Consider the following 27473-nt stretch of genomic DNA (forward strand, 5'->3'; position numbering starts at 1 on the left):
ATAATTCAGGTATAAAATTTATTTCAAATATAAAATAGAATTTTAAATTGTCTTTTGCTCTAAAAGCAAAAATTTTAAACACTATAAGTTTATTAAAGCAAAGCAATTTCAGGCAGCACATCTTTAAAAAGACTTCAGTGGAGGTTACTATTGCAGTGTAGTCAGAGACTCTAGAAACAAATTCTTAAAATGCTTCTCAGTGATCTTATCATGTGCGTACATCTCAGTTCCTTCTTTCAACTTCCTGTAGTCTAGTTAGGGTCTAAGTCCCTCCCCCACCAAAAATTAAAATGTGTTTTAACAAAAATATTAAACTGATCACTTGTTTGACTATGTGACACACAAAGCTTACAAAGCATTTACCCAATTACAAGTCTCAAACTGTGTGACATATAGAGTATGGGTATTATTGCCCTGCTTTACTCATGGAAAAAGAGTAAAAATATCATTCTCCTAATTTCCCTGAAATGTGCTCCTCTGACAGTCACCTGCCAACACCTATGGGTCAGACTCCTTGCTCGGCAGCAAGTGGTAAGTCACTTACCAACACATAGGATGTTGAAACAGAATCCTTGAGAAGTAGACTTGTTGACCAGCTGGTCAGGGAGACTGTCAAACCCAACATGGCCAGAAAGGGACAAGTTTCGAAGCTCTTCATTCTGGAATTTCAAAGGGGAAATGTTTGAGAATCCATGAACCATGCCACCTGCGTATCACACATTACAGACATTACCCTCTCCTTCCTCTCTTCTTGACACGCATGGAAAAAGGAGATTCCCTCTGTACCCACGCCCTCCCCTGGCTTCTACACAACTGGAAGTGCTAACAACTCCCAAGCCACGCTCTTCCCACACAATCACACTGACTCGCAAAGCAGACCACCTCCCAAGGCATCTCATTCCCTGTTCCAAGTGTACCAGTCCAGGGAAAGCTGAGCTTCTAGAGGTGGCTATTTCAGATATGCGGTAAGTGACATTAAAAACTCCAACCATTTTGATAGCTTCCAGCACTCAAGAAAAGCTTTCAGTTTACTTTGAACCCAGAGTGAAAAATAAGTAACACTATTCCAGCGACATGAAGGAGTTTCCGGAAGCTCACAGTAGAGGATACATATGTGTTACAATTAAGGAAATTCTGTAACCACTGTAATGCAACATGTTTAAAAGTACTCAGCACACGAATTGGTCCCATCTCTTCCGTTAGCTGTACGGGCTTCTTGGGGCTTCTCTGCTCTCGCCTGCACAGCTCCTAGCACAGGTTCTGCACTCACCCAGCCTTCTCCGAGTTTACGGAAGAAGACTGGGGTAAGGTAGTTATCACACATGGAAAAAGTTGGGTCACGTATCAGTTTTATAAGATGGTGCTGACTGCCTCCACAACTTTGAACACATCCCATGAATGTTGGAGATAATCTGTGAAACCTTTCTTTCCCAGGAAAACAGAGGTTAGCTATGGTCTTAATGACAATACCACAGCTATGGTTTGGCATTCCAGAAACTAGATGTTGAAAGCCTGTTTGAAAACAAGACACCTGGTATCCTGGTTGTGTTGCCAATGAAATTTATACTCAAAATACCGAAATTTGGTGAGAAAATGAGCCTCAAATTTTCATTTTTTAATAAAAAAGCAAAAGCTTCATACAAGATCACTTAGTCAATATTTTTTTAAAAAACTGGTTTTCATTATCCTCCTATTTGGGTTACATCATGATGAGAGTTTTTTAATAATCAAGGCCTGAGGCTCCATTTCCAAATCTCTATGGTCACTATATAGGCAGAGAAATGAGACTCCCTAAATGTAGTGATTTTAATGGAATGCTTTATGAATATAACGTCTGAGGTCCTTGCCAGCTTTAAAATTCTGATTCTGTGAAATAAGACTAAAAACCACCACAGTGCCCAAATACCATGGTGGCAGCTGCAGGTTTGAGGTCAATGGGACAGAGAACAGATGCCTCGTCTATGAATAGCTTCCTTGAAACCTGCCAACAGTGAATATGAGACTCAAGAGTCGGCACTTATCCTTGAACAGGATGGCATGGTCGACAGCTCACCAAACAGCTTCGGGAGCAGGCCCCAGTGGGCAGCAGTCCTGGTGGCCAGCCAGGCCTCCCAACAACACCACATGGCCCTAATTCTACTACCTGCCTCTTCCTCTTCAGATGCCTCAAAAGTTCAGACAGCAAGTATTTTTATGGTATTCACCACATCCGTCAAGACTTGGGGGAAGAGAATTTGAAATGAGTCTGGGTTATATTTAGAACTCTTTCCATCACAGCTGTGCAGTGGCTGTTGAGTATCAGGCTAGGAGAAGCCATCACATCAGCCTTCATTTCAGCTACATGACTGGCTTGAACAGTCAGCGAATGGCATGAAAGGAGACGAAGCAAGGAAGAACCATCATCCTACATTCCCTCTCTTATCTGCCATAATAATTCTTTTAATTTCCGGTGGGGAGGAAAGAGTGGTTTATTGCTCTGGATTCTGGATTGTTGGGTTTTTAGTTTCAGATATCCACCCATGAGCCAATCCTGGGAAAGAAGCAGAGTTAGTAATTATAGCTCTCATCCGAGAACCCAGTGCTCAGCATCTCATATTCTCACCATTTCCAAAACACGAGAAACCACCCACACACCCCCTGAGTATTTTTATACCCACTGAAAACCACATACAAAATGAAGGGTTATAAAAACAGTGTGGTCTTAAAATTTTTTTAATTTAAATTTATGTTGTCAAAGTCTCTGTCTTCTAACTTTGTAATATAAAATATGTAAATTTTGAATGCCACTTTTATTCCATAATTTGAGCCTAATTCTCTGCCTAGTATTAAAGGGATCCTGAGAATTATTGCCCATCAGTAAGTGATGGGGAAAAGGGAAATAAGAAGTTCTCCCTTCGGTTCATGAGCAGGCTTAGAAACTGTACAGCACTGTAGGAAATGTGAGAAGAGCTCTAACTCACACGTAGCAGCTGAACTGAATTCCTACACTCCAGCATGTTATGGTACCATGTTTAATGCTTCATGCCTTGGCTACCTCTATCCAAAGAACATGGGGTCGTTTTGAGTCTATAAGGCCTGGTCTGAGAGAATCTCATATATTCTCATGTCTTTACCACTACCACATACCTGGAAATGACTCTCAGAATTTTATCTCATACCGAACACCTGGCCTGTGTACCAGTTCTGAATTTCTGTCAAGGAGGCAGTTCTCTTGGGTTGTCCCATCTGTACCTCAAACCAATGTTGACAAAACTGAAATCATATTCCTCTATGCCAAGCTCACCCCTACTCCAGAATCCCCTATTTCTGTTAATGGCACATGACTAGGCTTGACACCCTCCCACCCTCTGCATCAATTTCAGTGTTGTCAATGCCCCCTCCTCCTCTTCTTTATTCCTACTACTTCAACAGCCTTCCAATTGGTCTTCTTGCCGCGATCCCACTCTCTCTAATCCTTCCTCTCTCTGCCTTGCTGCCAAAAGGATCTCGGTACTCAAAGGCCCTCAAGCCAGACTTGTTGGCCTGCCATCTCAGGGCCTCCAGGGGCTAAACCCAAATCTCTCTACCTATCAAATCTCCCACTTCTCCCCATGGAGCACCTTACCCTGCAGTTAAAGTGAATTCCTCACTGTTCCCGGGACAACCTCAGGTTTCTCCCCAACAGAGTTACTCATACCATTTCCTCCATCTGGATTGTAGCCAAGGCTTACATATCCACACCTTCCAGATCCCACTGAAATTTTACCCCCATCATTGTCTTTATTATGAAATCTCAGGGACAATTTCAGTAAACATTCCCCTTACCAATAAAAGGAAAATAATGATTGGATAAAGGCGGGTCAAGCTATTTGATATTCCATGATCATCACCACAACAGCTAACATATATTGACCATTTCCAATATTCCAGAAAAAGCCCTAAACATGAATGAACTAGTTAGTTTATCTTAACAATTTATGAGGTAGTTACTATTCTTACCCAATCTCAATTTACAGATGAGAAATCAGAGGCACAGAAGGTTAGTAACTTGCCCAAGGTCGCACAGCTAGCAAACTGAGGAGCTGAAATGTGAACACAGGAAGTCAGGTTCCAGAGTCCAGAGCGCTTGCACTTACTCACTGCTGTCTCATGATGATCTAAGTTCCCAGGTGGCCCCAGACAACACAATGATTTTAGCTGCTATAAAAATCCAATATACTAAAATAGAAAAACACATATTCTCTAAAACTGTAATTCTTTGGCAACCATAAGAGGTAAAAGTCAAGAATCAGAATTGCCCAAGTAGCTCTAAACGTATTTTCACTGGTTGTGGCGATGCCAAGACCAGACTTTGATTTTTGCAGCAACGGCACATGAAGCTAATAAGTTTAGTTTTAACCATTTTTGAGATGAAAGTGCCAACATGAAGCCACTAAGTAAGTAACTTTGAGACCTTAACTGATTTAGTCCCCCATTTGCTAATCTATCCAGGGAGGGTTTACACCTGGATAATTTCTATGCCCACTCCAACTTGAAATGGGTTATGACTAAATTCTGTGGTATAAAATAACCAGTCTTTAACATGATAATCTCATTTTCTCTTTTCAGAACATCTCCATATGGATACAATTATTTATTTGTTCCTTCAAAAATACTCACTACTCAAAGCACTAAGGGAGCGAGAATATATTACTTTTGTTACTCATTGATAAACACTCTTCTTGCCCTTAAAAGGTTTACAGTGTAGCAGTAGAGACAGGACATAATTAAATGTAATACTACGAAGGATGAAAGTGATAAATACTATGACTTTAACTACGGGATGACAGAGCGGGGAGAAGTAGCTTTTGGGTAGGGAAATTCATGGGGGCACACTTGAGGAAGGCTGGAGCTCCCCAAATCTACCAGGGAAACAAACGTCCAGCTTGCAGAAGCATTCTAGATAAGTGCCATTTAAGCCCAAACCGTAACTTTATTTTGAATTTATACTACTCTGAAGTTTATAATTGATAAGTTTTTTAGAAGATACATCACTGACTTCATTATTGAAATAATTATAAAACAAATGAGACTGTGTGCCAACACCTACAATCTGAGTGCGGCTTTAAAATATGATCCACAATTCTAAATCTTGCTGAAGGAGCAGGATGGTGAAGGTCTTGGAGTCCGACAGCCATGGGTTTGAACACCAGCTCTACCTACCTCCTAGCTTTATCTCTCTTTGTCTATCAGTAAAAATGGAGCACTTGGCAAGGTGGTTGGGAGGAGTTAAGGAAGTGGTATGTGTGAGAGTGCCTAGCATTTAACAGGTCCTCAGGAAACCTGGGCTTCCTTTCCCTAAATTGGGTGTGAGGAAGAGAGAACTGTGATTTTAAAATCTGAAATAAATCAGGAACTCTTCTATTGCAACTAGGCATGCCAGGAGAAGCTACAGATCAGCAGAGTCCTCAGACTAACTAAGAAAGAAAAATCACAAAGGGAAAAACAGAGTGAACAAAAAGAAAGTGGAAGAGAGAATGACGATTGTAGAATGAAGAAAATCCACCCTAAATAGGAAACTCATTTACAAAGCTGGGGGAAAAGCCGTAGAGTCACGTTCCTGTTTGCAGGCATCAACATCCTCCACAGCTGGAAACCATTCTGGATTCCCCGTCTTCACTTTTCCTTCTATTTTAATCCAGCCCAGAGCCTCTTGAAATTAACAAACTGGATGTGTCCAGATGGATTCTATTCACCTTACTCAAAGTGAAGTGATATCCCATTTCGTTCCTTTTAAAACCGAAGGTTTCACTAGATGTGGTTAGGTAATCTGTAGCTGCTGATCCTTATCAGCCAGCGGAAGCAAGTGAGAATGGTACCAAGGTGATGTATGTTTTAAAGTATTTTGAAAACAATTAGACTTAACTTTTACCTTTAAAAATAGGCATTACAATTAAAGTTTAGAAAAATTTCACCCCTTTAATATTTAATTTTTTTTTAATTTAAGAGGTAAGTTATTTTATACATTCATTTAGAGAGCTGGAGATTTTCACTGACAAGAAGTGGTGATTACATTCTTCTCAAATCCTCATTTTATGGATAATAAATTATATGGATCCAAGTCACTTAATCTGCGGGTTTATGTTTCCTCATCTGTAAAACAAGGAGATTTAACCAAATGACCTCGAAGCAAAGCCTTTCGTTCTTGAATCTAGAAATCAGAGATGCATAAATCCAAATTTGTCATGTTGCTTGAGAAAAGCCAAAACAGGGCAAAAAAAAATTCCTGGTAGTATGTTTTCTCTTGCCGGATCAAGATGGCTCAATTTTTAAATGACCTTTGATGGGGAGTTTCTATCACTTTTCCAGGAAACCGCAAACCTAATAAAAATCTGTGTGCATACCTCCGTGTTTTCCATATGAACTTTTCTTTTTTGCTTGTTTAACTATAATAATTATTGGGGCTGGCCCCATGGCCGAGTGGTTAAGTTCGCACGCTCTGCTGCAGGCGGCCCAGTGTTTCGTTGGTTCGAATCCTAGGCGCGGACATGGCACCGCTCATCAAACCATGCTGAGGCAGCGTCCCACATGTCACAACTAGAAGGACCCACAACAAAGAATATACAACTATGTACCAGGGGGCTTTGGGGAGAAAAAGGAAAAAAATAAAATCTTAAAAAAAAAAAAACTATAATAATTACGACTTAGTTAAATAAAAGTTATGAACCCACCCTCTGCAACAGGTCTGCTTAAAAACAATTTTTTTCCTTCAGTTCTATCTGCCACTTTCCACAAGATTTTTGAAAGGTAGATTTATAGCCTCAAACAAAATGTAGGAAATAGCTCTTCTGTGCAAGTTAACCGTCTCTCATCAAGAAGAAAAGTAAATCTTTATTCATGTTTTCATTCATTCAACAAATATTTATTTATTTTGTGAGGAAGAGTGGCCCTGAGCTAACATCTGTTGCCAATCTCCCTTTTTTTTTTCTCCCGAAAGCCCCCCAATACATTGTTGTATATCCTAGTTGTAGGTTCTTCTACTTCCTTTATGTGGGACGCTGCCTCAGCATGACTTGATGAGTGGTGCTAGATCTTTGCCCAGGATCCAAACTGGCGAACCCTGGCGCGCCAAAGCGGAGTCTGGGAACTTAACCCCTCAGACATGGGGCCGGCCTCCAACAAATATTTAGAGTACCAACATGTGCTAGATACTGTGTCAAATGCTAAGGAGATAATGGTGAGAATATCAAGCATCCCTAACTCATGGAGCTACAATCTAAGGGGGCACTCAGGTGTCAATCAGGCACAGACATATAATCATAAGCTATCCAAAGTACCCGATACTATGCAAACTCATAACCCCTGTGATTAAGTAGTCACTCTTCCAGTGAATCCACCAGCCTATAGTAGGTAAAAATATGTATTAATTTGCAGAATTGTTGGGTATTAATTTAGTAGATCGCTCCTATTTCCAGGTGATACGCAAGTTTTATATATTCAGATGAAAACAGAGTCTTTCTGACCATCATTGCCAGATGGGAGGAGATAGAAATGATTGACTCAACTCTCAAGAAAACGAATGTCCAATTTTAAATGGGGCACATTCTCTTAGCTGTCTGGTATTTCCCATAAAGATACCCACTTGGAGAGGAGAAGGGGTACATATGCCCTCCTCATCTTAGGTTGTATCTTCTTCTGAGGTCCTGTTTCAGTAGTACAGATGCTGAAGAGAGACAAAGAGAAGAACATTTGTTTCTCACATGAAATCCTTGACTGACCACCGGCCATTTCCCAGTATTTGGAGAAATTCTGGCCTCACAAACTGTCCAAGAAGTAAGTTTTACCCAAATGCCTGATAGATTATTTTTGTAAATACATACTCTTATCTAACTACATTCCACAGAGTATTGAACTGGTTTCATATTCTCTTTTTAAAAAAGGAAAGTTTGTGGGAAGATAGGAAACGCCCTTCATTCCCATGCAAAAGGGAAAACACTGGAATGCAAAGTATCGACCCAAACCACAATTCTGAAGCCTGCATTGGGATGTTGTCAAGGCTAGGCATTGCTGGGGTAACTTTCACAATATAAAGTGTCTAAAGATCTCATTACCAATGAGGACTGCATTCTTTAAGGATGACTTGGACAACATGTACTACTCTGCTTGTCATCTATACCATGAAATCCCAAGGTTGGAGCCAAGAAAACCCCCAAGGAAATTGTCTCACACAAGCAGTAGAAGAGAGCGAGCCAGGAAGAAGAGGGGAACGGTCAGGAGGAAAACCACATGAGGAAAGAATTTGAGTGCAGCCTAGTGAAAAAGGCTGGGACGGAGAAGACGGAGCATCCAGGGGCCAGTCTCCAAGTCACAAAACCAGGGACATCAGCTTGACTGCCAAACCCAGGGAGCCACCCTTGGAAACACACAAAATGACCAGAAAAGAGCTTGATTAATATTAAGTAGCTGCCCCAATTTCAAGTGCCATCTCTAAGTAACTCTCCGAAAGACTCCTAGTGGAGGAACAAATTTTGCTTTTCCAGATCCTCTCAAAAATAATATGGTGTAAAGGTTCTCTTTGGGGATGGTAGGATTATAGAGAAATTTTATTTTCTAATTGTTATGTTTCTGTAATATTTGAATTATTACCAGAAAAACCCCTCACACTTTTATAATAGAACATAAATAAAAGATTTTAAAAATCAGGGAATGCTAATAACAATAACAATAAATAATAAATGGAAGGGCTGGCCCCATGGCCAAGTGGTTAAGTTCTCATGCTCCACTGCAGCGCCTCAGGGTTTCGCTGGTTCGGATCCTGGGCGTGGACATGGCACTGCTCATCGGGCCACGCCGAGGCAGCATCCCACATGTCACAGCCGGAAGGACCCACAGCTAAAATATACAGCTATGTACCGGGGTGATTTGGGGAGACAAAAGCAGGGAGAAAAAAAAAAGATTGGCAACACTTGTTAGCTCAGGTGCCAATCTAAAAAATAAATAAATACACAAATAAATGGATAATAAAAATCTTTTTAAAGGAGGTAAGCCTGCCATTTTTATTCCAGCTAATAGGTGGATGATAGGATAAAATATATGAGTACTTATTTTTTCTAATAACAGAACCAAGTCACATAGAAAGCAATGAGAGTAAGCAAAAAAACAGGACAGTGCACGGGAAAGTGCTTAACGTCTGAGGACTCAGGGCAACCCTGCCATTGGTTAGCTGTGTGACCTAGGGGAAGTCATTTAACTTCTCAGCCTGTTTTGTCAGCTTTAAAATACACTATCTCACAGGGCTGTCGCAGGAATTAATTAACATAGTTCTCTATCCTTGGCTCATTTGACACACTTTTCTTGGATGAGCTCATCCTTGCCCACGACTTCAGTCACCAACCATAGTCACAACCCGCAGCCCCTCCTCCTCCTGTGCATCCATGCCCCAGGCATCTCTAAACCAACATCTCAGTGGAACTCATCCTACCCCCTCATTCTCCAATCAAATCTGTCCTTCCTCCCCTTTTCTTATGCCAAATGGCAACAGCATCTACTTCAAGGTATCTGAGAGGCCCCTAGAATAACATCGAATAGCATGCACATTGCTAACCCTAAAAAAGTCTGCATAAATTTATAGGCCTCCACCCTCCTGCAGAGGAAAAACTCCACAGTTGAATCATCTTGAACCCCCCACCCCCGCTAGCGTCTGAATTGGACAGTGAAGACTTCTTGAAGCCACCGGAACCAGGTTAGCTTTTCTCTTCTGCGCCCAGATGGAATGACCACCCACTACACCTTTTTTCGGCCGAACCTTTCCCACCAGCCCTCTTAATTGACATAAGTGCACCCAGTCTACCAGCTGATTTCTATTTCTGAGCCTGGAAACCCATGACTTGAGTACTCCTCTTTTCCTAAAACTACCCCATCAGACTTCACCAAAGTTTGTATCCAGTGTGATGTTTCACAGAAATCATATTATCCCATCTCCTCATTTGCAGATAAGGAGATAGGTACAGTGGCAGCCTGGCTTTCCCTCTGCACAGGGCAGGTGGGAGAGAGAGAGCCACGGCAGACACCCGACACCCTGGTGCCTGGTCCCCCCTTCTCCCCGTTACGCGTGGGCTTGGGCAGGCTGTGAAGACAAGAATTCATACTGGCTGCTGAGTGAAACCTACTAGCAGCCGAAAGCCTAAAAACACAGCGCCGCTTCAGTCCTTTTTCCTCCACCCGAGCCTCCAGCCTCTTTCCACCGTCTCCACATCCACCTGCACAGGACACAGCCACCGCCCATACTTCCTCCAAGATCGGGCTGGTTTGTCTGTGGCTAGACTCCCACCTTCATCCCATCAGACATTAGGTTTCTCATATAACAATTAGGAAAAATACTGTTTAAAAGCAGTCCCCAGGAACGGGTCTCTGAAATGAACAGAGCCCCAGCTGCTGCTCACAACCCTGATCCTGGGGAGGCGGGGGGTGTTGGGATATAACTAAAACAGCCTTTCAGCAAATAACTACAAAGTGGGACAATCCAAAAATTGTAAAAAGTGGGAGCACTTTTTTCTTACAGACAGAATGCTTTCCTCAAAGTCTGTATAAACTCTGAGAGGTTAAACCTAACGGGATGCCAAGAATTAACAACAACACAAAAGACGTTTTCTTAAGTTTCCAAAGACCAGGCTTTCTATTTGAGGCCCAGTGACTAATGCCTGTAACAGCCTAACGTTACAAAGTGCTGATCAGCAGAAAGTTTCATGTTTGGGAATGACAAGGCCCACATGTGCATTCCAGGGACTGACAAATTTTGCAGTACTCAGAGGAAGCCGGCGGTGGGAGGGAAGCAATGTGACAAATAGGCAAGAAGTATTTATAAAGGCACGATCTGATTAGAAACAGATGCTCCAGCTGCTCTCTCGCACCACCCGACATCACAGAGATGATGAGAAGCCCTTCCCGCAGCTAGCCACCTAGGAAAGGTAATGAGAAAACCATGGAGGGTCACTAATCATTTCAAAACCCTCTGGTTTTCCAGTGGGATCCCAAATAATCCGATTCCATTTCAAACATATCACCTTTCTTGTTGAGGAGAAAACCACCCAAATGTCTCACGGTCGCTCACTGGGTCATTTCTGTTCCTTCTGTCCTGTCTTTACGGTGTGTTATATCTTTCAGACAAGTTTTTTTTTTCTTGAGGAAGATTAGCCCTGAGCTAACATCTGCCACCAATCCTCTTTTTCCTGAGGAAGGCTGGCCCTGAGCTAACATCCCTGCCCATCTTCCTCTACTTTATATGTGGGATGCCTACCACAGCATGGCGTGCCAAGCAGTACCATGTCCACACCCGGGATCCGAACCGGCGAACCCAGGGCCGCTGAGAAGCAGAATGTGCAAACTTAACTGCTGCGCCACAGGGCCGGCCTCCAGACAAGCTTTTTTAAGACAGTGATGAATAGGAGGTCAAAGATAATTCAGGGCCCATATCAGTTGGAAGTGTTTTTCCTCAACTTTTTATGCCGTTCTACTCCTCATATTCACACATCAATTCCTCAGTGCTTCCTATCTGAGAGATATTGTGGCTCAGTTTGTGTATTTCTATTCACTCAATGCATTAATCAGCAAATAATGAAATATGGACGGAACACTTCCTTCCCTATGCCACCATTTCTATCACCGGATATAAATTAGCCACTTCCTTTTTGAAAGATCATTTATCTCTGTCCCTTTCTGAAAATGGAAGGGGGTTTCAGTTATGGTAATGACCATATCAAGGCAGTCTCTGAGAAAGAAAAAAAAAAGCCAAACCACCTCGAAGGCAGTCATAAACAAGAGCACCAGGGACGGTGCAGTCACAGCCTGGCCACTTTTTCCTCCCAAGACAAATTCAGGTCCTAAGCCAGCTGATCCAGAACTTCTCAGAGTGCAGCCATACATTTCTAGCCCCTGAAAATTGAGAGACTATATGAAAAATAACCAAAGCCATGATAAACACATTTTCAGGAAATAAACATACAAATTAAAACTTGATATCACTCTGAAAATATTACTAAACAATCTTGGCCAAAATTCTCAAGCCTTCCTAAGAATTCCACTACATCCTAATCTCAGCCCTGGACGAAACACTAGAAGGGTGGAATAGAAGCTGTTTACATAAATTTGGGGTATGTGTCAGTTCCCTATTGCCATGTAACAACTTATCACAAAGTTAGTGGCTTGGAGCAACACCTATTGATCAGCTCTTGGTTCTACGGGTCAGAAGTCTGCGTTGGTATGGCTGGGTTCTGCGCTCAGGACATCGCAATGCTGAAATCAAGGTGCTGGCCAGGCTCAGTTCTCATCTGGAAACTCTGGGGGAAAATCCCACTTTCAAGCTTGTTTAGGCCGTTGACAGAATTCAGTACCTTGCGGCTGTAGCACTGAGGGCCTACTCTCCTGCCTGGCTGTCCGGCCAGGGGCTGAGCTCAGCTCCAAAAGGTCACCCACAGTTCCTAGCCATATGGCCACCTCATCTTCAAAGCCAGCAACCGAGAATCCCTCACGTCCCCCTTACATTTCAAATCTCCTTCCTCGGGAAGAGTTCAGTCCCTTTTAAAGGACTGATTAGGTCAGGTCCACCCAGGACAATCTTAAAGTCAACTGTGCCATAACAGAACCTAATCACAGGGTGGCTGTCCCATCATATTCACAGGTTCTGGGGGTGATCCTGGGCCTGGACACCAGGTGGCTGGGATCTTGGGGCCCTCTTAGGATTCTGCCTACCACCGAGGGCATTATAATATTCCTATATTCTCCTGTGTGACTTTAGGATAGGATATAATAATGAATATTAGCATTTCTCTAACTGAAAACAAACAACTACGTCACCAGGGGCAAAAAGGACAGAAATTAGTAAAAGCATAGTAAACTAGATCTCTCTCAATTCACTAAAGCATGTGCACCCTCTTTTATACCAAATTTGATAAGGCAACTAACCACTAACCAGCTAGAGAATCATTTTGCCTTTGGAGGAAGTCTTCCAACAAGAAAGTAAACCGCAAATAGTTAGGTGCCTACTACCTAACAAGAATTCTAGAAAATGCAAAAGCTTCTTAAGGAACTCAAGCCTTATTAGGGAGAAAAATCAGAGATAAAACAGAAGACAACTGCAAAATATTAGATGATGAAATATGGCACAAAGGTTGTCAAGGTCAGACAGTAGAGATTAACACGGGCCACAGCAAAAGAGTAAGGCTTTCTTAGGGGGGTTCAGATCTGACCTAGCTCATGATAAGGTGAAATAAGGTTTGGATAGTTGCAGACAAGGAATGGAGATGGAAGGAGACCAAGAGGTAGAATGTGCTGTCAAGGGAGGCAGCAGGAACAGAAAGAGGTCCAAGGGGCATGGAAGTCAATGAACTGGAAAAACTGAAGAATTAAGGTTAGAGGATATAAGGGCCAGCCCTGGCAGCCTAGTGGTTAAGTTTGGCCCTCTCTGCTTTGGTGACCTGGGTTCAGTTCCTGGGTGTGGCTCTACGCCACTTGTCTGTCAGTGGCCATGCTGTGGTGGTGGCTCACATACAAAAAAAGAGGAAGATTGGTAGTGGACGTTAGCTCAGGGCAAATCTTCCTCAGCCAAAAAAAAAATGTAGAGGATATAAGACTTTAAAACTGGTTCACATTTCATTTTACGGGGGACACTCCTTAAAGTGAAGCATTATGAAGGCACATATAAGTGATGCACAACTGAACACATATTCCCAGGATCTGTCACTGGGTGTTAACTGGGAACAATCACAGAGCAGTCACATCACGAAAGATTTTTCTGCTTCCTACTCCACAGTGCACTTAGGAACATATCTTCCCCCCAGAGCAGCAGACCAAGAGATCTTGGGTGTAGAACTGGTTTGAACCAAGATTACTAGCCTGGGTAACCACCCAAACGGTAAGCTATTTGAGGCAAACTTCCTTCAGAGCATTTAAAAAAAAAAAAAAAAAGTGTATCTTGCAGAGAACCTAATAGATTGATTCCACCAGTTATGGCTACAATTTCTGTCATTCTAATCAAGCTAAAGCTTTCTTATTTCTTCCTTACTCTGTTTTCCTTCTCACAAAATGGAACTAATTAGTAACCACTAAAAAAAATAAATAAGTATTCCCACCAGCAGAACAAACAACTTTCTGCCTTCAGAAGGCTGACTGCATAACATAGAAGCATCCATCCAGTTGCGGGAGAAAGTTGGTTTGGGGGTTTTCTCATACATTTTGGCGCGCTTAGGAAAGCAGAGCCAAGAGGCTATATTACAATTTTCCTCTACTCACAAATGTTTCCTATTGATGGATGATTGTAGACGCGGGCTTTCTTGTCTCCATCAGCTAATGCAAAACAAACCTCCTTTTCACATGCTGCCACAGAAGAATGTTCCCACAGTCCCCTCCACCCCTCCATTGTCTCTTAAAGAGGCATTTTCATTATCATTATTAGCACGGTATTTCTGAAAAACCAAGTAGGACCCAAGAAGGACACTGGGAAACCTCTACTACATACAACAACCTGTTATACAATCCCATCAGCTCTCAGAAGTAGAGATAAAATATGTGCAAACAGCAGAGGTTACATTTTCATGCATGTTGTTTGCACAAAGCACAAAGGGGTTGGTCAGCAACCTAGACTTCTCACTGAGACGGGGCCCAGTTCCACCTCAGTGCTCCTAGACTAATAGATTAAGAGTCATGGGATATGTGAAATGAGGATATGTTTCTGACAGTCTTTGATACCATGATTACGGGGAAGCATTAAGCTGAAATCGAAACTTGAAAGATCACAGCTTGGCAAGGATCCTTGCTGTAATTCATACATTCTGCAGGAAGGAGAAACTGAGAAAGTTAAATGAAACCCAAGGTGAAACAAAGAACAGAATTAGCAGAAGTCTTAGGCACTGATCCAAGTAGCTGCCTTAAACTCTTCCAAAGCCTAATGGTTCACTAGAATAATTATTATTCATGTAGTGAAAATGAAAGGCAGGCAAGGGGAAATAAGTGATAATTACACTGGTAAAAACACGAAGAGCAACTTTGGCCATTTGGATTTGAGAAAAATCCAAGCCTCAAATCCCTCCCACATGAAGAGGGTCAGACCCTCTCTCTTACTGTAATCATGGCTGCAGTTAAACCCTTTTGCCACCACTGCACCAATGGGCAGGCTTCGGTTGGCAATGACCAGGAGTGGGTTTTGTGCACTGTGGCAGCTGCAACCGCCGATGTAAAGAAATAGGCTTGGCAGCCATCCCCAGGGTTCCTGCTCCGTGCCACTTCCTACCCACTCTTTAGTCCAGATAGTAATAATGCGGAAGACAGTGTGACAGCCACAAGTCATCTGGCTGCTCACACGCACAAACCCTCAGGAACAATTGCTGTAAAACCAGGTATGTTTGGACAGAGAAATGAGCGAAGCTTCTGTCCTCATGGAGAGTAGAGCATTAATAAATGTACCTCGTATCTCACCTCATATTCTGAGATGAAGGCAGAAAAGTAGATTGATATTGAAAGCATCGGTTCAAAGCTGCCTGGAGTACCTGAATAATGAAGGTTAAAATATTTACAGTAGGGAAAAGAGGGAAGAGACTCAACTACTTTTTTGGCTAGAGAACTAAAAAGAGGGGCTCTAACATTTCCCTTGATCAATCCACCAAAAAGCAACCACTGAACATTTATGTAAAGACCACAATGCTAAGTGCGGTTTAGCAAAAAGAAACCAGATATCCCGAGGCCGCCATGCTTGGTCTACCCTTCAAGCTTCTCAATACTTTCCTCCTTCTACCACAGCCATCACATAAATAACACTTCACTGGGCACTGTTGTGCCAAGCACCATACCTGGAACTTTAAAAAATCTTCCCCTTTAATCCTCATAAAGCTGTGAAGTAGATATTATTGGCTCCATTTTATAGATGAGGAAACCAAACTTCAATTAAATGGCAGAGCCAGCACTCAAACCAGTTTTGTGAGATTCCAAGTCCACCCCCACCCATACCTTAAGCTGGACAACTGACTCTTTTCAAAGCACACCCACCTCTGCACCGAGAATGCCTCCATCCTCAGCTCCACCTGGCACATCCTACTCACCCTTAAAATTCCAGGCAAAATGCCACCTTCTTCACTAAGCCTTCCCTGGTTCCTAGATTTAGACACCAGTGCTCCTATCCTACAAGTGTTCACTGTGTTTGGACAGCTCGTTGCATCCTGCTCCTAGGAGTGCACTCACCCTCCCATGGGTCAGGCCCCAGAAGAATGTCGACTTTGTGAGGACAGGAACCCTGTCTTACTCATCTTACTTTGCACTTTACTTACCACAATGGCACATGGAGCCAGTGCCGTATGTTTAGGATGAACGAACGCAGACTCAGTTCTCACAGAGTTCACCCCCCACCCGCCGCCCTGCCTCCTCCAACGAAAAAAACAACTGCCCTACAGGAGGGAGCATTCATTATGGGCTAAAACGTCCCAGATGAGTTTGATGGGGAGGTGAGGTTTAGCGGGGGCCCTTGGAAAATGGAGAAGAGAGAGACCTTACTGCTCTAGCCACATGCTTCAGTATGGTCCTTTCCCAACACTTAGTGGCAACTAACTGTGCCTAGTCAGAGGTCAAACACTGTCGGGGCGCTTGCTCTTGGGGAAATAATTATTCTGCTGAAGTTAAAGTTAATATTTACAAATCTATCTATCCAGCTAGCTACGCCAGGCACCATGCTGCGTACTTTACGTTGACCTCACTTCTTCTCACAGTCAGCTCTGAGGGATGCACTATTACTATTCCCATTTTACGGCTGAGACAACCGAAGCTCAAAGCCTGAGCTGCTCAGGGTCATGCAGCAAGTCAGCTGTGGTTCAGAGCCGGGCAGGCTGCCCCCAAGGCCCCTGCCACTACATTAGTTAGCAAAGAGAGCCTAGAAAAGCCACTCTGGTCAACCTTTTATAAACCAGAGTGAGATGTGTGTGTTGGCCATCAGGGGATTTCCACAGCCTCATGTGAGTGGAGGCACCATCTTCTGAGGTCAGAAATAGTAGGAGAAGTAGCTCTGTCATGGCACACAGGCCCTAAGCCACCATGTGGGAGCTCATAAGGACAGCGAAGCGGGAGCTAAGAGGGGGAGGGGAGCAGGAAGCAAGAGGAGGAAGAATCTGAGAAGAGACGCATTTCCACCTCCAGCTGCTAGAGTGGCTGTTTGCATTTCTCACACACAAGGAACAAGTCTAACCTAAAGATTATAGATTAAAGTTGAACAGCCTGCAGCAATCACTCCTACTCTCATCCAAAAAGCAGAGTATCAAGTCTCCTTTCGTATTTCTCTCTAGCGACACTATAAAACCAGTCACCTAGAAAAATCCATGAAAGCTCACACAGAAGAGGCAAAGAAAATGTATCAGAGAGAAGAAAGGCAGGATGCAGTTTGCAGTCCTGACTGATTCAAACCACATGACTAACACATCCGAAATTCCTATCGCTTCCTCCTTAGCTTCTCAGACCACAGAGGAGCAATCACACATATGGTTGTGTTGCCAAAAAACTTTTGGTAATAGGGTCTGGAGAAGAAGAAATATTTTCTGAATTTCAATTAGATAGAAAATCCAATGAAAAATTCTGCTGCATTATTATGTTGGTTAAGAGGTTTGCTTTGCATTTTTGAAGAATGTCTTAAATACGTCAATGAAGTCTGACAGATGTGCATTAAAAAAAGAAGAAAAGAAGTATTTTCTGCACTCCTACCTACTATGTGCAAGGAACTGGCAAGCCATTTTATCATCTTAATTATCCTAAAAAAAGATGCACCTTTTGGGATGGGAGGACATCTCCAGGTGCATCCCTCATCCTGTCTAGAGGGGAAGAGGCTCAGCCTTTTAAGATGAGACTAAGGAGAAAATAAATAGCCATTGATTTGCTGATGGAACACCACTATGCACTTCTCAGTTTATATTAAAAAATAAGCCTTTTAAAACTAGTAATATTTTTTACTCTCAGGGAAACTAGTGTTCATGTTTCTCAAGCCTTCTCTGAGCGAAGCATTAGCTGGCAATTTCACTTATGTTGTTTCCCTTAATGTAATATTTACTTAGACTCCCATCTCTGAAGGCATTTTAATTGCATTCACATTCCTTTACATGTACTTGTCTGCAGCTTGCAATGTGGAACAAATATGCAAACCACCAGCCACTGTGGCACCAACACAAAATACTTGTTTTTTTGATGTCCTAACAATCCATAAGGTATTTACAAATAGTTTACTCAGACCTATGCAAACATATTCAGATGTCATCAATTTAGGCAATAATATTTCTGCAAGTGCAACAAATAGCAAGCCCTTCCAAAATCAAACTTTAATAAATTTAAAGTCACCTAATTATTTAATACCATTTTCTCTCCTTCCAATAAAAATTGGGAGTTGCAGGGTCTGCCCTGTGGCCAAGAGGTAAGTTCGCACACTCTGCTTCGGCGGCCCAGGGTTTCGCCAGTTTGAATCCTGGCCACGGACATGGCGCTGCTCATCAAGCCATGCTGAGGTGGCATCTCACATGCCACAACTAGAAGGACCCACAACTGAAAATACACAACTACGTACCGAGGGACTTTGGGGAGAAAAAGGAAAAATAAAATCTTAAAAAAAAAAAATTGATTGTTTCTTCCTCTTGAGCCTTCTCTTATGGTCTAAATTTCTCTCCCACCAAATAGACTTTCTTTAGAAAACTATCTTCTTCTCTCCTCTTCATTTCATATTATATTGTGTAGCTGGACTTATCCACCTTAAAACAAATCAGCACACACACATACAGAGCTTCTTTAGCCACTGTGTTCCATAGCTAAAAGACGTCCAGGACCTCCGTCCCTATTCCAGCTGGGGTCTGCTTTAATGACAGGCACCACCATTTCTCTGGGCTTCGGTTTCCTCATCTGTAACACAGGGGAGTGGGGAGGGGTTGTTGAGGGAGGGTGCACAAACAATCTATAGTTCTGAAATTATGGGATTCTGTCACTCACAAAGGGATAAGAGAAGAAAAGTTGCAAGAGCCCACCTTAGAGTGGCTATCAGGCTTCAGATAAAACCTTGCTAGAAGTATTCAGTCATCAATATAGAAGCATAAAATACTGAAGCCAAACAAGAAGACACAAAAGACAGGGAGGAAATCCATCCAAATGCAAGTCAAATAGTGGGTTACCCTGTCCAAGAAACACAACTTTAGTATAGTTTTGAGACCAGAAAACCAGCCTATTATCCAGCAGAAAGCAAAACAACCAACCAGCCCTTGTGGGCCTGGATCAACGTGACAGAGAAGGCTCAGAGCGGTGGTAGGCCACTGTCACCAGACCATTCCCACACCAAGAAATCTCACAATTCTAGCTCCATATTTGAGCTTGAGAGTCTCCAATTTTGTTTCTTCATACAACAACAAGGGAATCACAAGCCTTAGATCTTATGTGAACACAAGTACAGGAAATGAAAATGACTGTGATGGACACAGGCATAACTCATGTATCCAAATAGGTGTTTTTGTAGAACTAGAAAGATTCAAGAGATCCATGCCAAAAAAGCAGAAAAGATTGATTCATTGTTTCTCCCAAGTACTAGACACCTGAGCTCTCTTTAAAAATGAGTGTCTCTAACATATCCTTACCATGTAAAGAAAATAGATCAAACCCCCATATACCCAACATCCAGCCCAAGAAACAGAGATTGCCAAAAGTTTTGAAGCCCCAGGGTACCCTACAAGATGGCGTCACTCTCTCATGCTCACACCAGAGGCAAACACTACCCTGAATGTGCATTAAATCGCTTTCTTGTTTTTCTTTATAGTGTTACCTTACACACTACCCTCAGCACACAGTCACTGAGTCCTAACTTCAAAATAATAGAAGTGCCCACTTCCTTCTCCATACCATCCATCAGGAAACTCAGTGCTCTTCCCTACAGGGGAATGAGGCTGCTGGGAGAAGTTCCTTTAAAGGAGTGGTTCTCAAAGTGTGGTCAGAGGTTCCCTGGGGCCTCGGCAGAAAACTTCTAGGAGTGTACAACTTCCTCCTTTTCCACGTATCTGTGAGGCTGGATCTCCTTCACGCACTTCAACCAAAATAATATATTGCATCAGAGTGAACGAGCAGCGGATCTGAAGGTACAGCTGTCTTCTATAAAGTCCGCCATTAAAAAGATTTGCAAAAATGTAAAACAATGCATCTCATCTCACTAGTCTTTTGGTTTGAAAAATGTAGTTCCAGTGCACAAAACTTATGTTAACATGTAATAAGATTATCGTTATTTAAAATGAATTAATAAGTAGATTTTTTTAAACTTAAAAAATTAATAATAGAAGTGGATTGAAGTTGCAAGAAAAACCCATGGGATGGCTATGGAAGTACTTTTCGTTTTGGTATAAAGTATGCCAACTAACCAAAAGTGTCCCTGACTGACACCGTCCCAGTAAGCTCTTTGGGATGGTAGAGAGAGCTTTGCAATGGTGTTCTGTGTTGTCTGTAAGGCATTAGTGATTCTGTAGGCCACCGGCTGGAGGTGCCCACACAGGCGGCACCAACAGTAACCCACGCTGTGTTACCTTTTTACAAGCCTTTTACAAGGGCTCACATTTTTTACAAAGGGTGGTTCACCATAAATATCCAACTGCATTGAGGGCCTACGTTAAAGTTGATTCATTCCATCTGCAGCCCAGCTCCAAAATGATTAAATTGTTTTCACCATAAATTAATCAGTGACCAGGGTGCTAAACATGGGATCAGTGACTGGAAGGGGAGTCTGGGTTTTCTCCACTGGGCAATGGGAAACCCCTCAAGAACTTGCCTACAAACTGCCTATCTAGAAAGCCTCAGTTCCACTGTCCTTGGATTTGTGACATAAGCAAAAGTCAGAGGATTTGGCTCCAGTTCTGAGTCTGTGGGGCTTAAGCAGGTCACTTACTCTCCTGGGTCTTGGCTTCCTTCTCTGCAAAATGAAAGAGCTGGATGAGATGATTTCTTTAAGAGTCCTTCCCGCTTGAACACTCTGAAAACCCAAGCAACAAAAACCTGAAGTGGCGTTCACTTTGCCTCCACAGCACCTAGTACAGGGCATGGCAGGGTCAGTGTCAGCTCAACCTGGGTTACTGAGCTGTACACAGTCGACAAGTACTGTAGCCAAGGGGTCATTTTAAGGAGCAAGAGGACAACAGGAAGAGGAAGTAGAGAGAGTCAACACATGACATCCCGGATGTTTTAATCCAGATTTCAGCTGGTAGGAATGGAACTTATAAACACCACCAACACCAGAAGGGACAGACCCCAACACTTTAGGCTAAATGAGGGGACTACATCTGAGTGATCAAAAGAATGTGGCCATGGTGAAAAAGAACAGACCCAAAGCCAGAAGCAGTATTGCTGGGGCTCAAATAAACCCTACTTTCTAGAGACCACAAGAAATGCCTTCATCTACAAAAGGAGGTAAAAGTGGTATCAACTCACCAAAACTGTCCGAGAAAAAAATATAAAGAGGTCCACGAAGTGCACTGAAATAGTACAGCACCGCCACTCTGGAAACATGGCTTATTGCTTTAAATCTATAAAACCAGCTAACGTTCATAAGGCATTATTTGCATGCCAGGCACTATTCTAAGTGCTTTATATGCAGTAAAGTGTACATCTTCACCACCCTGTAAGATAGATATTATTCTCATGTTACAGACGTGGAAATTAAGTCACGGAGATACAAAGAAACTTGCCCAAGGTCTCAAAGGAAGTAAGTAACAAAGCCTGGATTTTTAACTTGCTTTAACAACTATTAAATTACATCAGCGATTCATCCCAGCATTTCTTCCATAAAAACAAATTTCAGTTTCTGTCCTGTTTGCTTGACATGTGGCACATTCTCGCTAACTGGAATGTTATGCTTGGGATAGTCTGACGAAATACATGCTGAGCTGGGGAGCTGAACTGTTGATGGAGAGCCCTGGGGAGATGGTCATGCTCTAAGCACCAGCCAGCGAGCTGCTTCCCTCACGCATCCTCTGTGGGGCTGCCTCACACGTGTGGGTCTCGTGAACACATGCTGACAAGGTCCATCCAATCCCCTCCCACCACAACAACACGTAGGTTTACCTGTGACCCGACTGAGGGAAACGATGCTAGAGAGCAGGGCCAGGGCTTGGCAGGAGAGATGGACCCATTCCTCAGCCTGGCAGAGGGTAGCAAAGCCAGCACAGAAGAGCAGAGATCCCAGGGGGGAGGGGCTCTGATTCTTTTTTCAAGGGGTTCAAGTGGGACTTTGGGCAAGTTATTTAACCTTCTCAAGCTTTTATTCTCACCTGTTAAATGGCATCAAAATGGCACCAACTCAAGTTTGCTTACTGACTAAATGAGATAATGCATATGAAGTGCATAGGCACAGTGCCTGCCATTGGGGGAGTGTTCGATATTATTACTTACTATTGATAAGAAACTTACTTTGATCTATAAACCTGGAAATAACCCAAATGAAAGGAGTGTTAAAATGAGACTCTCCCCCAAAACGACAAGCTCCTAACTCAGTTAAAGATCCATCACCACCTCAAGGGCTTGCCTTCCATCTCGCTCAGCATGTACTCAACTGCTAATTACAAGTTAGCTGTTAATTATCTCATAAAACTTTCTTCAAATCGCAGGGTACTAAATGTCTGTGCCCCTAAAAGGGCTTTTCTTGAGCTCCATTCCTTTCCATGTCCTGGGTTCCCAGTTCTTCCCTTTCTGTCTCCTCTTTGATTTGTTTCTAATTTATTAGCTCAGGACATCTCCCACTGGATAAATGGACTCTGTTTCTTAACAGTTACTATTCTTCTCCCCTCTAAACCACTGAGCAAAAGACAAAATAGCTGTTAAGCATAATTAAAGAACTTCAGTGAAAAGTGAACTAGTTTTCTAAAGCAAGACACCAAAACAGAAACCAAAAAGATGGCACATTTAAAGCTTCTGTATAACAAGACATCAAAAACAAAGATACATGGCAGACTGGGAGAAGATTATTTGCACATATATAAAGGATGAATGTGAACAAGATAGAAAGAAATAGTTCATCTGGGGAGCGGCGGAGGGGGAAGGCAAGGATGTGAATAGGTTATTCAGAAAGAAATAAATATAAATAGCCAATAACCATAAGAAAAGTTGTCCAACCTCACTATAATCATGGTAAGTTTGCTCTCATAACCACCTAGACGTGTTGTATCTTGTGGAGCCATTGCTCCACTTTGGACTTTAGAAAAATAATTTACATCCCCATATTTTAAAAGACCCTTTTTTTAAAGGACCTTATGGAGCTGGACGGAAGAGAGGCACTGTGACAACCACTTGGCATTTCACACCCAGACTTTCTTTAAGATGAGCAGGGAATCAGTGAACAGTCACAAAGTTGTGTCCACTTTAAGGCGGTTTTCCTTTCCCCACTTTCCCAAGCAAATACTACCCTTCTAAAAAGCTCATCAAAGTCTTGGCATATTTATAAATGTTGTGCTACACCCAGGCAAGATTCAAAGATCATAATTAAGAAGGATTTAGGGGCCGGCCCGGTGGCACAGTGGTTAAGTGCACACGTTCTGCTTCGGTGGCCCAGGGTTTACTGATTTGGATTCCAGGTGTGGACATGGCACTGCTTGGCAAGCCATGCTGTGGCAGGTGTCCCACATAGAATGTAGAGGACGATGGGCACGGATGTTAGCTCAGGGCCAATCTTCCTCAGGAAAAAGAGGATTGGCAGAAGATGTTAGATCAGGGCTAATCTTCCTCAAAAAAAAAAGAAGTATATGGGAGGTGAGCCTTTATCCTGAAGGGAAAAAGAGTATGGAAGGGCATTTCTGCAGAAATAAATTAAGAGGGAGGGAAAAACACATTCGGCTTCTCCAATACCTTTTTCCTTTGGAAAATCTTTTATCCCAATAAAAATTAAAAGGCCCTTTAGTTCGATAGTTGGTACACAAGTATTATGAAATGCTTTTTAAGAACTGGAGTAAGCACCTGAATTTTAAATTAATAGTTCAAAGGGGCCTGAAATGTCAGAGTGAATTTCTAACTAACCCTCCTATTCATAGTACAGAAGCATCCCATTGCCAGTTGCTGTTTGTGATGGCTCTTAGTTGTATTTATTCAGCTGTGGTGCACTCTGATCTTTATGATCCATGAAGTTGGTAGAGTTTGGCTTTCTCCTCTTGACTGGATTTTGGGTGGATTTCTTTTTTCTAATTTCTTAAGAAAAATGAGCATGCATACATTTATTATGAATTCCCTTGATGCCTAAAGTCCAAAGACTGACTTTATTTGGTTAGGGGTCTGAAATATGATCTAGAGGTCACAACATCTCTCAAGTTGTTCCCTAACTATCAGAGTTAAGCTCAAATGTCTCTTACTTTATGCTTATTTTTGAATCTCCAAAATGCTCAAATGCTACAAAAGTTGGTTGACAAAGCCAATATTCAATGGATTCAATTTAGAAAACTAGCAGAAGAAAATGTCTGAAGTTTATGACCTTGCTTTCTGTGGGCCCACTGGCTCCCCCACCCCCACTACCACCGCCAAATCAGAATTAGAATTTGATGACAATAACAGGGCAATTTTTTCAAGAGTCTCAGATCCTCAAGACAAGGTGTAATATTAATATAACAGCATATCAAACTATGGTGCTGTTGACCAAGACTTCCATTCCAACTTGATTCTGCTGGCCTGAAAAATTAGGAACAAATCCAGCATCTGACTTTCGCTGGTAGTCTTTTCTTCAAGGCAAAGGAGGTTTTTCAAGCCAAACATAATATGTGAAAGGAAGATTGGGCCACGTGTGCACATGGAGCTTTCCATTCCACATTTCTCAGTAAAAATGCTCCAGCATAACAGTGTTTGAGCAGGATAAACTGAGAAGGGCTGAATGGTCAATGACCATGTAAAATGCCGAGAATATCTTTAGAAGAATAGGAAGACACCCCAAATACTCCTCGTTACCCGTTGTCTCAAACTGCGATCTTGAATCATGAACTACCATTTTTATAGTTCAGAAACAGCTAAAATCAACCACTTCACATGATTCAAATGACCACTAGGAAATTCTGCAGAATTAAAGGTAATTTTGCCACATTTTCTGTTGATGATCTAACCAGTTTTTTGCTTCTTAAAAACATTATGGAAGAGCAAGCTTTTGAAAAGAAGGCTCTCAAAATCCATACAAAAATAACAGAAATTTTATCAATAAAATGTTTCTGAGAATTAGAAAGACAAGCTAAAGGAACCTCCTAGGAAGACATTTTCTAAATATTCTGTTTACTAAACATTTGCTTTTTTTGCTTTTCAAGACTCTCTAATTGTCACAATTCAATAGATGGGAAGAAGAGGGGCAAAGAAGGGCGAGTGCTGAGTTCCTGCTGGACAGCGAAGGGTTAATGAGAAATCTGAGCCTCAAGCGAACCCCCCAGGCCTCTGTTTCCTCTCTCACAGGAAGGCCCTGGAGTAGATGACCTCTAACGTCCCTCCTGGCTCTAGCACTAACAACTTATTGGAATTTGGTAACAGACCTTATTCTACCTATAGCCACTTGCATTTTACATCCTCCTACTGCCAGGCTCATAAATAATTTCACAGCCTGTAAGGAACAGCCATTAACTGTCATTGGACATCAACCAAAAAGAAAAAACTCCAAACCCATTCACTATCTATAGCACCTGTTTTTGCAGAGGGACATTTGCCCGGGAGACCACACTCAAGAATGCCCCCGCTCTCTCTGCCGTGGGCTCCAGTCACACCACACAGCTCAACTTCGGTTCTGCTTCTCCCCACTCCATCTCCTACAGCTCAAACCTGTTTGGAGATATCCTGTTAAGGAAACAATTTAAAAGTCTTGCTGCTGTCCTCAAACGATCTACACAGTCTCAAATCAGAGTTCAAGCAACTGCTTCACTTCTATTTTAAAAATAAGCACATTTGCTACAAAAATGGGCATACCAAAAAAACGCACCGAAAAACAACAAAAAACTTTAATGGTTTCTTTATCCAAATACAAGAAAAACAAATGAAATCAGATTGCAAATTGGCAGTCTCAGCCCACAAACATGTTTATGTGGCCCACACAGTATTTTAAAAATATTTGATTCAGTGGCCAACATTTTCAGAGGAAATTTCACCTCAAACTCTAAATGTCCAGCTTCTCTTGAAAACTGAAAGCTAGGGCACCACTAAGGTCCTCATTTCACCAGCCAGAGCCAAGAGGTGGCATGTGCCTACCCATTCACAGTAGTTTGAAAATCTGAGAGTTGTCCCTTTGGTGTTTTTCTTCCTCAAATAAATGAGTCAAATAATGAAGCTCATCCTGCTCAAAGATGGTTTATCGATTTCTCTCCCTTACTGTCTTACCATGCCATAAATAATTCAATCCAGAATCAAATTGAGGTCTACCAAAGCTGCGTGATAAACCATTGATCATACACTATTTTAAAGAGAATACATAAGGTAAACTTCTATTTCTTATTAATGTTATGGCTCTATCAAGTTAAGTATTTTCCTAACTGTAATAAAGTGCAAGCATTAATTGAGATCTAGATTACATGAATTTTTTATTTTCTTTTTCAAGATGTGTTATTGCTAGGTTTAAATTTGGTCTATTATAAAAGCCTTTCGAAATCTATAAGCTTAATACATTAAAAAAAAACTGCTAGTCATACTAATCTCGTGCCCTCCTTGCTGAAAATAGTCGCTATATTTTCCTAATCAGGTCAGTCATTTCAAAAGTTTCTTGTCTTAACAGTTTCTTGTCTCTACCCTGCATGAAAAGGACAGAGCAACTGATTTTGACAAAACATCTTTCTCAATCTTGTTCTTAGCCCTACCATGGATTCAAACCTCTTGCCAAGTGGAGACAAGAATGCTCATTTCACAGGAGTATTATTAGCAAAAACGGCATAAATCTTGAGTCGTGGTAACATTAATACGCAGGGTGTTAACCAACTATTCACTATTTCCACAAATCATGGAATAGAAGCAAATTGGACTAAAGTGCAACACAGATGATGCGATTAGACATAGCTTTTCCCTCTCTCCCAGGAATGTGGTTAACAAAAGCCCAAAGGAACACAAAGGGCAGACTCTACTGGAGACGTGACCATGGGAGAGGAAGGGCATCCTGTCGCAACTATAGCCTTGCAGTTGTTCAGAATGTTGCTGAAATGTTTAATAGCTCCTCTTCTAAAGTGATTATCTTTTTCCATCAATAGGACAGCTGAGCCAAGGCCTGGGAGCATTTCTGATGATACAAGATCCTTTTACCATCACAAATTCCTTCCCCTTAAATCCTGAAATCCTAAGTATAGCGTTCCAAATTTAGAATATACACATTCTGCACTCTACCATAAGGAAGAAAATCTTTATAAGCCCCTAAATTCAACTATAAAAGCACAGCAACAATTCTTGCTTTATGTTGTGAAGGAAAAGTGCACTTTTAAATATCATCGATGCAAGCAGTATTTCCTTCAGTGTGTCCACACGACCAAAATGTGCTTGCTACAAGGGTTTCTTTT

At 42.0% G+C, this 27473-nt stretch overlaps 1 protein-coding gene across 10 annotated transcripts in view; it reads right to left on the reverse strand.

The window, feature by feature from the left end:
* Window positions 1–27473, reverse strand: part of SEPTIN11 (septin 11) — an 86151-nt gene that overhangs the window by 43256 nt on the left and 15422 nt on the right. For 7 of the 10 annotated variants that reach the window (XR_544991.2, XR_011538647.1, XM_008520822.2 and 4 more), the window contains exon 2: window positions 545–659. Coding sequence is in view for 5 of the 10 variants with exons in the window: in XM_008520822.2 (XP_008519044.1) it covers window positions 545–659 (115 nt within the window). In the remaining 5 variants the exon portion in view is untranslated. Of the gene's footprint in view, window positions 1–544; window positions 660–3978; window positions 4062–7600; window positions 7677–27473 lie in introns of those variants that run through there. The other 3 variants (XM_070614563.1, XM_070614562.1, XM_070614561.1) reach the window with 2 other exon arrangements.

This window comes from Equus przewalskii, chromosome 3, assembly GCF_037783145.1.
Source record: "Equus przewalskii isolate Varuska chromosome 3, EquPr2, whole genome shotgun sequence".
In the NCBI taxonomy this organism is placed as follows: domain Eukaryota; kingdom Metazoa; phylum Chordata; class Mammalia; order Perissodactyla; family Equidae; genus Equus; species Equus przewalskii.